Source organism: Histoplasma capsulatum, genomic scaffold (genome assembly GCF_000149585.1).
Source record: "Histoplasma capsulatum NAm1 scaffold_1 genomic scaffold, whole genome shotgun sequence".
Taxonomy (NCBI): domain Eukaryota; kingdom Fungi; phylum Ascomycota; class Eurotiomycetes; order Onygenales; family Ajellomycetaceae; genus Histoplasma; species Histoplasma mississippiense.
The window spans coordinates 3,795,880-3,804,951 of NW_001813982.1; the positions used below are offsets into that span (position 1 = coordinate 3,795,880).

Here is a 9,072-nt window from a genome sequence, read left to right on the forward strand (position 1 = left end):
CTCGATGCATTAAGGACAGTGACCTATTTATTGTGACAGTGGTTGGTCAAAATCTCAATGGAGCACTGGGGGCATTCCTCGTACTAGCAGTTGTTCCCGTAAGTAGCCCGTAACATATATAACTGGGGGGGAGAATGTCATGAAACATTGGGAATCCGTGGGCGATAGTAGTTTTTTTTGCCAAAAAGCATGGCAAGCACCACGGGGCAAACCAAACCGATGGCCATGTTTAGGATACAAGGCTTATTCCCTCCATCCATTTTCTCCTTTGAATAAAGAGGTTAGCCATTGTTCAGAGCACACACATGATAAGAGAATGAATTTAAGGAACGGAATTTAGCACCGTGTTTCCAATGCACTTGACTGTACAGGGAAACAAAGCATGTAGATGGTCAGATATACAGGCGATCGGACACCCAAGAACGATGGGACTAAGGTCTGGTCTCATACGCCGTGGAGAGTTGCGTCTCATAGGAAGAAGTCTAACGGTATTTTCTGCAATGTAATTGCCTCTAACGAGTGGGCGGATATTGAAACTGTACATCAGGAAGGGAGTAGCAAGACTAGTTGACACTCCGCCCCCATGTGGATAGGATTCCTCAGTGCATTCGGACTGTAGACCAGCATCGAAGAGGGTAGTTCGATAAATGCGGGAATGAAAATAATAAAAAGAATAAAGCAAAGTTTCTTGGTTAAATATCAACTGAGAATAAGGTCAGGGACACTGATACCCAAGCCTCTAATATAGGACATCAAACCATTTCCACTATCTCCCCTTGCCCTTCTTTGAAGGTCGCGCATTTTTCTGTTTCCTCAACTCCTTCACCTTTCTAGCCTTCCTTATATCCTCAACAGTTTTAAGCTCGCTTTTGCCACGACTCGTAACGGCTGCCTTCTTAGCACCGGAAGAAGGATCAAAAGCCTTCTCTGTCTCACGTTGCTTTGCAGCTTCCAACTTCTTTTTCTTTTTCTCGTAATCACCTCTAAATTTATCGGGAGTTTTGGGTGCCTGCTCTTTGCGATGCCTGTACTTTTTGCCCCCGGGCATACCGGAACCAAGGCCAGGCGCTTCCGCCTCTCCGACCCTTGGCATGCGGCCGATCCTCTTTCCTTTCTTCCACGCATCAAAACGTCCACTTCGGAAACTTGCCGCAATCTTAACTCCACTCTCGCCACGGACGAGAAGGTCGCTTTTACCTCCTTTCGAACCGTCCTCGTCGTTTCGACGGGATACATATTTCTTTTGGCGCTTGTCCCAGCGCATGATGGAGCGTGGTTCCCCAAAGCCCCGTGAAGTACTTTCGTCGCCCGCAAGATCCATAGTCGCGATGCGTGAAGATTCAACGAAATTGGTGTTTGAACCTGAATGAACTCCGTATGCACGATCTTCAGCCAGAGAGTTGGATGCAGGTGTGTACGACATGAAATACTCTGGGTTGTGGAAGGACTCTCTGAGATTTGGATGATTTGTGTCCTTTTTCGAATTAGATTTGCCAGACTGCGGATAGGAGAATGTGACTTCAAGTTCTGAATCAGATGCGAGCGACATATTGTCAGCAGCAATTGCATTATCATTCTCGCCATCGAAGTCACGCAACTCATTCGCGTCATCGCTATCGTCCGGCGGATGATGGTTAGCTATCCTCAAGTCGTTGGTTGGGTGCGTGTTATTTTGTGCGGACTCTTTTCGCTTTTTCTTAGATTCAAGTGTCGACCTCATTTTTCTCATCATATCAATCGCCTCATCATTCCCATTCTTACCCCCACGCCTGCCACTGATCTCGAAAATAGTTTCCTGCGGTTTGTAACCTCCAACGCGAGCAAGCATCTTCTCTCTTTGCTCCTCCAATCGGCTTGATTCATCATTAAAAAGTGGATGCACCATCATCCACTCAGCCGATTCAACTACTGCTTTTGCTCGCTTAGCGCTTTCACCGGAGGCCGAATTTCTTGTCCTCATGTACAGTTTTTCACCCTTTATTGCAACTTCGCGCTGCAACTCAATATCGACATCTTCATCCAGGAGTTTAGTCATCCATTCAGTGTAGCGGGCAACCTTGTCTCTCGGTAAACTACCCACAACCACATTCTCGGCGTAGTTGAGTTGTTGACCTGAACCTCGTCCTAAAATTAAAGGTCGACCAAGGAAAAGTTGAAGGTCGAGCAAATAGGGAGTATCCGATTCTCGGATGAGGCTGTAACTCCAACCAGTCTTGCCAGCTCTAGCAGTCCGTCCAACACGGTGAACAAATATCTTAGGCTGTGAAGGGAAATCATAGTTGATCACATTGGAAAGTATAGGGATATCGATTCCTCGGGCTGCAACATCGGTTACAACGAGAATATGTGTTATTCCGTCACGGAAATTTTGAACCTCGATTTTGCGAGCGGTTTGGTCTAAGGAACCGTATGCGTAGGAAACAGCAAAGCCAGATGTACGTAGTATTGATGTTAGGTAATCAACATGATGCTTTGTAGCCGTGAAAATAATCGTAGAGTGTTCAGTAGGAGATTCTTTATGGGAATTTGAAGTAACTTCGGACCGCTTCCGTTTTTTTGAATGCTTCACTTCTTCCTTAGCGCGTTTAAGTGCTTCTGTCTCTCCGGTAGGGATTTTGATCACTTCATGTAAAACATGTAATAGAGCGCCCTCTTTCTCGGATGACTTCACAGTGAAAAACGCGTTTTGAAGGTCCGGTGAGATCTTGCTTTCGGCATCGAGGCGGATCAAAATTGGCTCCTGGAGACCTGCTCGAGCGAATTCCACCAGAGACTTAGGTAAAGTCGCAGAGAATAGAAGTGTTTGCCGTGATGAAGGCAGACCATGGAGAATTTCGGTTAATTGTGTTGCAAAGCCCATCTCAAAAAGCCTATCTGCCTCATCGAAGACAACATAGCGGATACTCGACAGGTCCAAGGACATCTCTACTTTCAAATGAAGGAATCGTCCAGGTGTCGCAATAATTATATCTGGGTTACTCGCCATGTATTCAAACTGTTCCTCCAGGCTATCACCGCCAACCAACAAAACGGATTTCAGGTCAGTCCCACGACCCAACTCTTTTACGACCTTGAGAGTCTGTAGGGCCAATTCTCTAGAGGGTGACAAAATCAATGCCCTAGACCCGAATTTTGCGCTGTGGCTTTTCAGCTTTTCAATCATAGGAATCACAAATGCTGCAGTTTTCCCCGATCCAGTCCTTGCCATTCCTACAACATCTTGATCATCCAACACAAGTGGAATAGTTTTCCGCTGAATGGGCGTTGGGACAGAAAATCCTTTCCGCGTAATGGCCTTGAGAAGAGCTGCATTAAGCCCCAGGGACTGAAAACCTCCACCCTTTTTCACAGTTCGGCCTCTAAGATTTGACGCTTTACGGTTTGCTGCTGTTTGCTGAGCAGCAATGAATTCTTCGTCGCCATCAGCGCCGTCATCGCCATCGCCCATAACATCGAGGATCAAGGTTTCTTGTGGCTTTCTTTTCTTGGAAGGTCTCTCGAGATCGGAAAGATCATCCTGCCCCTTAAAGAGGAGATTTGAGATATCGAACTCGTTCTCCGAGGCCGCTGGAGACACATCTCGATGAGGCATGGCCATTGGAAAAGAGGCATAGGCAGGACACAGATTGAATATGTCGGTCTACCAAGCTGGGATATCCAAGAAAATCCCTGGGCTCGGGGCTAAAGTTCTCCAGCGACAACTTCGTGCTCATCGACCCATGTCGCGGAAAAGATGTTGTTGTCTGGGAGAGAAGTCAGCGCTTTCACATCCCGGATCAAAGAAATGCAAACATCCAAGTTACATACCGTTGCCCAGCATTACCATTCGAGCCTATGTACCACATCTCTTGTCCAGCGTAAATTTTGCAATATTTTTCTAGCCTCCGAATGCGGGAAAACTACGAAGGGAAGGCGGTGAGTGGAACAACATTCCTCCGGTTTCCGACAGCTCTCACCAAATTTCCAAGCGTGTCCAAAGAACGCGTTGACTGACACGTCTTCGCGGAAGTCAGTCAAGGCGGGGCGGATTTAGATATCATATCAAGACAACCAAAAAACATTGTATCACCACCTTTCTCAATACCCTTTCTCCCTAGTTTTTAAAACACCCCTCCTGCCATTATGGGTTGGTAGCCTCTTGTTTGTTGGTTTGAGTATTTTCTCTCAAAGCTAATATATTCCCGCTCAGATGGTGAATACGCGAACTACTCAACAGCGTTTTATGGTGCGCAAGGTGGCATGGGCGGAGGGGGTTTCACAGGCGGTGAAGGAGGTAGCCAAGGAGGCAGTCAGTCAGACGGAAGGGTATGAATATGATACTACCACTAAAGCATTCTCTCACTGTCCTCGTCGCCCGCGGCTTGTCGAGTTACTCCTTGGCGCGGCTAACAAGCGCGCTTCCTGGTTTAGGGCTATATGAAAAACTCGCTTCGTCCTGTGACAATTAAGCAAACGCTGGATGCGACCCAAGCGCATGGAGATGCAGATTTTAAAATTGATGGCACGGAGGTATCACAGGTAACCTTCGTCGGCCAGGTCCGCGCTGTCAGCCACCTTACTACATTTGTCACTTATAAACTTGACGACGGCACGGGGGAAATTGAAGTAAAATTATGGCTCGAAAAGAACGCAGTCAATCCCACAGGAGATGATATGGATACGGGAGATGCTCCACGCTCCTCGGAATCAGAAATTCCAATCAACGGGTACGCCAAAGTTTGGGGAAAACTTAATAACTTCAACAATCGACGGAATTTCGTCGCGCATGTCATCCGCCCTATAACGAACATTGATGAATACAATTGCCATTTTCTCGAAGCCACAGCGATTCACCTATACTATACGCGAGGCCCAGTAGGGGGCCATCTGGGGAATGAGAGGCCGCTCCCTGGTGCAACACATCCCAGCGGTGGTGGTCCTCTCGCCGGAAAGACTTTGCCTCCAATGTCGCCGCTGGCTCGGAAGATGTATGAGACTTTGAGCAACACGCCACAGAGCAACGAAGGACTCCACGTGCAACACCTGGCGTCACTGATGGGTTTGCCTGTTGGCCGAGGTGTGTAATGCTAAAGAAGAGCTGCTGAGCCTCGCATTGATATTCTCGACCGTAGATGACAGCACCTTGGCAATTCTAGAGTATTAAACATGATACTTCAAATAGAAATTGCGTATAGTTCTTCCGATTTACGTGTATTGGTATTAGATTAGGAGATATCTTATCGCTGACTTTGTCGCCAATGACATCATGGCACTTGGTGATGCATTATATCAGGCTTAGCAGCCCATTTGCTGGCTCACGAAAAATCAAGATAAACTCATAAAATTTGATCTCCTTTAACAACAATAAAAAGGACGGTTATCCCATGATAGGATGTATGTACTGTATTTCAAAGCATGAGCGTCGGCTTTCTTTGCGGCTCCTCGGCAGAGCGCCGTGACTAAGCCATTATCAGACTCAAGGTTTTGCCGATATCATTTTAGCCTCATTTGGAGTCCAATGTCGGATAAAATCCAGCAGATACTGGAGAATGGTCAGTGAAAAATGAAATAACCCTTCCTAACTCTGCCTACTGCCCCTGGCGTTTCGTCTTTGGCCAGATCCTAAGTAATAACGGCAACGATTGCCCCACCAATCTTTTTGGTTGGCGCTCATCGCCATGTCCACTAGAGCAGCTGGAGATGCGCTGCTTCCAAACGGGCTTGAGCCCGCCCAAGAGAAGTGTACACAAGAAAATGGACACACATATGCGCAAGAACAGGAGTGCCAACACCTTCACGAAGAACATTCGCAACCCCCCCTCCCCACAGTAGTCGAAAACCTTCATAAACAAGTCGCTTCATTCCTCTCTGAACCGCACGACGCTTCGAGCATGCTGTATAGAGTGCAGAACCAAACCCGCATCTCTCTCAACGTCATTCAAGAGGCACTCAAACGCTTCTCCCTAAATGAGCTCTCCCTATCATACAACGGCGGCAAGGATTGTCTAGTAATGCTCATCTTATTCCTATCCTGCCTCCACCCACTACCCACGACCGAGAGTCTGTCAAAGGATGGAAAACCCACGCCTCCCCCAACTACAATACCTGCCATATACGCACAACCGCACCACCCCTTCCGCTCTGTGGAGGAGTTTGTTGCCTCTTCCTCACATGACTTCTCCTAGTCGCTTACACGATCCCCCGTTCAATCCTGTCGTACTGTTTTCGCCTCTTACCTAGACCACCGCCCGCAAATGCGCGCTATATTCGTCGGCACTCGCCGCACAGATCCACACGGCGAGAAACTAACGCATTTCGACCACACAGACCACGGGTGGCCTGGCTTTATGCGTATCCACCCCGTAATCGACTGGCATTATGCTGAAATATGGGCGTTTATTCGGCACCTCGGGATTGAGTATTGTCCTCTGTACGACGAGGGATACACTAGCCTCGGCGGGACAAATGATACACATCCCAACCCGAAGTTGAAGATAATAAGCAACGAAAACTCGAATGATGATCCGATACAGCGACCTTCCTCTTCATCATATACTCCAAATGGCGGAAAGGCTCGTTACAGCCCTGCTTATGAGCTTATGGACGACGATGAAGAACGTTTAGGACGGGATTGGTGATTATAAAATGCAGGGGCATATTATTTTAGAGCATTTTTTATTGTTATATTTTCCTTGCTTCTGCATTCTGCGCATCGTTGCTAGTCTCTCCCTTGCTCGGCACTATACACACTGCATATATCTATATTATTCTCAATGATAGATTCAAATCGATAAGATTTCAATTAAGGTTTTATTCTTAGATAAGAATTTTATTTAGAGGTTGATTTAAGCAGTATTCTGCCCCTAAACAATTACCATTGGTGCTGGGGCGGCCGAAACTGGTCCCTTCGGGTCTGCTACCGTACTGGATGCATCTTTTGTTGTGGTATTCGTGCCCATTAGACAGGGTCCCCCGCTCGATTCTATGTTGCTGGCCAAGTCAAGGTCAAACTCTTCTTTACATTATCTACTGCATGTAGCAGCAATACAGCAGTTCCTGGCTCGAGCAGTTTTAAGAGCCCAAGGGATGTTCATTGTTTACACATGGCGCGAGGCAGAAAAAGAGCCCAAATCTCTAACTACTTAAATTAGCATTGCATAACCATGAAAAAGCGGCTTTCTCGATGGGACACCTGCCCCGCATATCGATCTCTACCTGGCCGCCACTCTCTTTTGTGACTATTTGAGACCATGTGTAGCAAACAGAGACCGAAATAGAAATGTTTCGTTAGTTTACAGATCTAGCACTAATCAGAGCAGACACCCGGCGCTTGCAAATCATACATATGTTATTGGCCAGAGAATATGCATGTGGGAAATCAATTTTGCTGAGAAAAGAATACCCTCTACTCCGTACGGAGTAGTCATATATATCAAGGTTTTGGCGCTCAGGAATGACTGATTGATCCACAAGCCCCTGCTCCACAAATAGCAATTCGCCGTATGTTGTGTGTCTGTTTGGTCCATAAGCGATATCCGATGAGAGCTTCAAGACGAATATCCAAACGGCACGCATCGTCTTCGCTTGAATGCATTCCTGCCCCCGGATTTTCACAATCAACTTGAGTGCTCAGAATTCGCCCATCATCCTAGCCACACAACGCCAGTCGATGAAAGTTCTCGCAGTATTCGCTGTCAGAAATGTGGTGACTTGGGCCCTGGCCGGATCTCGCTTTTGTGCAGTCCGTGAGTATCAAAAGAGCCTGATCTTGAAACCCTCCCAAGCCAGAAAAGAATATAGATGTCGTTAGAGGTCGATATGGAGCCTGTCCGAATTTAGGGTAACTGGGGGAATCTTTGCATACAGAATTCATGTACCCTACGCTCTTTTCTACAGACATGCTACTTCCAGATATTAACTCCGGATCCGCCCACCCTCTGCATTATAAAAGCAGGGTCTGCCCCCGCACAAAACATTTCACCCTCACTTGTTGCACCATGACCTCGATGCTCGACCGGTTTTTAAATTGTGACTTTGCGGGCTGTCTTCCTAGGGCAATATTACTAGAATACCTCCCAGATGCAGAGGCCTTAAACTGCGTGAACTATTCGGACGAGCTCTATCCCCAGGCAATTGAGGGCATGAGGGAGATAGATACACAGGGCGGGCGTTCACCACCAAGACATCTACGCCAGAAATATTCTCCTCGTTCATGGAAACCCCGATAGGCTGGTGTGGATTGATTTTGATTTTGCAACGACCTTCGCAGAGTTTGGACCCGAGCAACTGGCCCGCTGTGACTACGAGATCGCGATTGTGAAGGGATTCGGTGAAGCACTGGTAAGGGCTCCGTTGCTCCCACTTTTGAAAAGCATGCTAACTGACGAAAATAGAGACATGATCAAGCTGAAGGTCTTCCACCGAATACAAAATTTTATTAAGGATTTTATGGGTCTTTGGAGATCCCGACAAATATGGCCGCGTTCATGTATTTTTAACAGATGTGAATCGGGGTGGAGTCTTGATTACATGTAGCGCTGTTTTATTCCGCTTTCTTCATTGAATTGACACTTACTTTACTGTACGTAGAATCTCCTGATCTCTGCACTGAAAAAGAAAGCCTGGATTAAGATTATTGACTTGCCTTGAAATTCCCGGTGCAAACAGGCCGGAGGACAAGACTCCGCCTAGCCGCGCACTCCGAACCCTCAAAATCCAACCTCGAAATCCTCTATCCAGATGCCAAAGTTATCCACACAGACATGACATCACATCCCTATCCGCACGCTGTGCCCTGCTATCCGGCGCAGCCGCCGTCTACCACGTCGAGTCCTCCTTCCACTCTGGTGAAATGGTCATGGGCATCAACATGATGATCGACGCTGCCATATCCGAAAGCCAGAAACCAGGGAACGTGTTCAAACACTTCGGTTTCTCCAGTGTGCTCGGTACGCAACATCGGAATCTTATGCAACACGACCTGGAATCCCGCGTTGAGGAGTGCCTGTTTCTTAGTTCGTTGATTCCACGATTCTTCACGACTAATTTCATGGATGCGTATCCTATCGCGCAGCTGGTGGGTCAATATAATCC

General features: G+C 47.2%; 4 protein-coding genes across 4 annotated transcripts in view; 3 read left to right on the top strand and 1 right to left on the bottom strand.

Annotated features, from left to right (window-relative positions):
- Positions 1–766: 766 nt before the first annotated feature.
- On the bottom strand, positions 767–3,592 carry HCAG_01083 (conserved hypothetical protein; the record flags this gene model as incomplete). Its single annotated transcript, XM_001543987.1, has 2 exons — positions 767–1,638; positions 1,762–3,592. 2 exons carry the CDS (start codon positions 3,590–3,592, stop codon positions 767–769), a joined length of 2,703 nt encoding a protein of 900 aa, XP_001544037.1.
- A 630-nt stretch (positions 3,593–4,222) lies between these two features.
- On the top strand, positions 4,223–5,143 carry HCAG_01084 (predicted protein; the record flags this gene model as incomplete). Its single annotated transcript, XM_001543988.1, has 3 exons — positions 4,223–4,288; positions 4,411–5,056; positions 5,112–5,143. The coding sequence occupies 3 exons, from the start codon at positions 4,223–4,225 to the stop codon at positions 5,141–5,143; spliced, it is 744 nt and encodes a 247-aa protein (XP_001544038.1).
- Positions 5,144–5,657: 514 nt separating this feature from the next.
- On the top strand, positions 5,658–6,617 carry HCAG_01085 (hypothetical protein; the record flags this gene model as incomplete). Its single annotated transcript, XM_001543989.1, has 2 exons — positions 5,658–6,039; positions 6,307–6,617. 2 exons carry the CDS (start codon positions 5,658–5,660, stop codon positions 6,615–6,617), a joined length of 693 nt encoding a protein of 230 aa, XP_001544039.1.
- Positions 6,618–7,976: 1,359 nt separating this feature from the next.
- The window catches only part of HCAG_01086 (hypothetical protein), a gene marked incomplete at both ends in the record, with an annotated part of 2,167 nt that continues 1,071 nt past the window's right edge, over positions 7,977–9,072 (top strand). The window contains 5 exons of the mRNA XM_001543990.1: positions 7,977–7,996; positions 8,142–8,319; positions 8,373–8,391; positions 8,515–8,560; positions 8,596–9,055. Of these exons, the coding sequence (XP_001544040.1) occupies positions 7,977–7,996; positions 8,142–8,319; positions 8,373–8,391; positions 8,515–8,560; positions 8,596–9,055 (723 nt within the window). The remainder of the gene's footprint in view (positions 7,997–8,141; positions 8,320–8,372; positions 8,392–8,514; positions 8,561–8,595; positions 9,056–9,072) is intronic.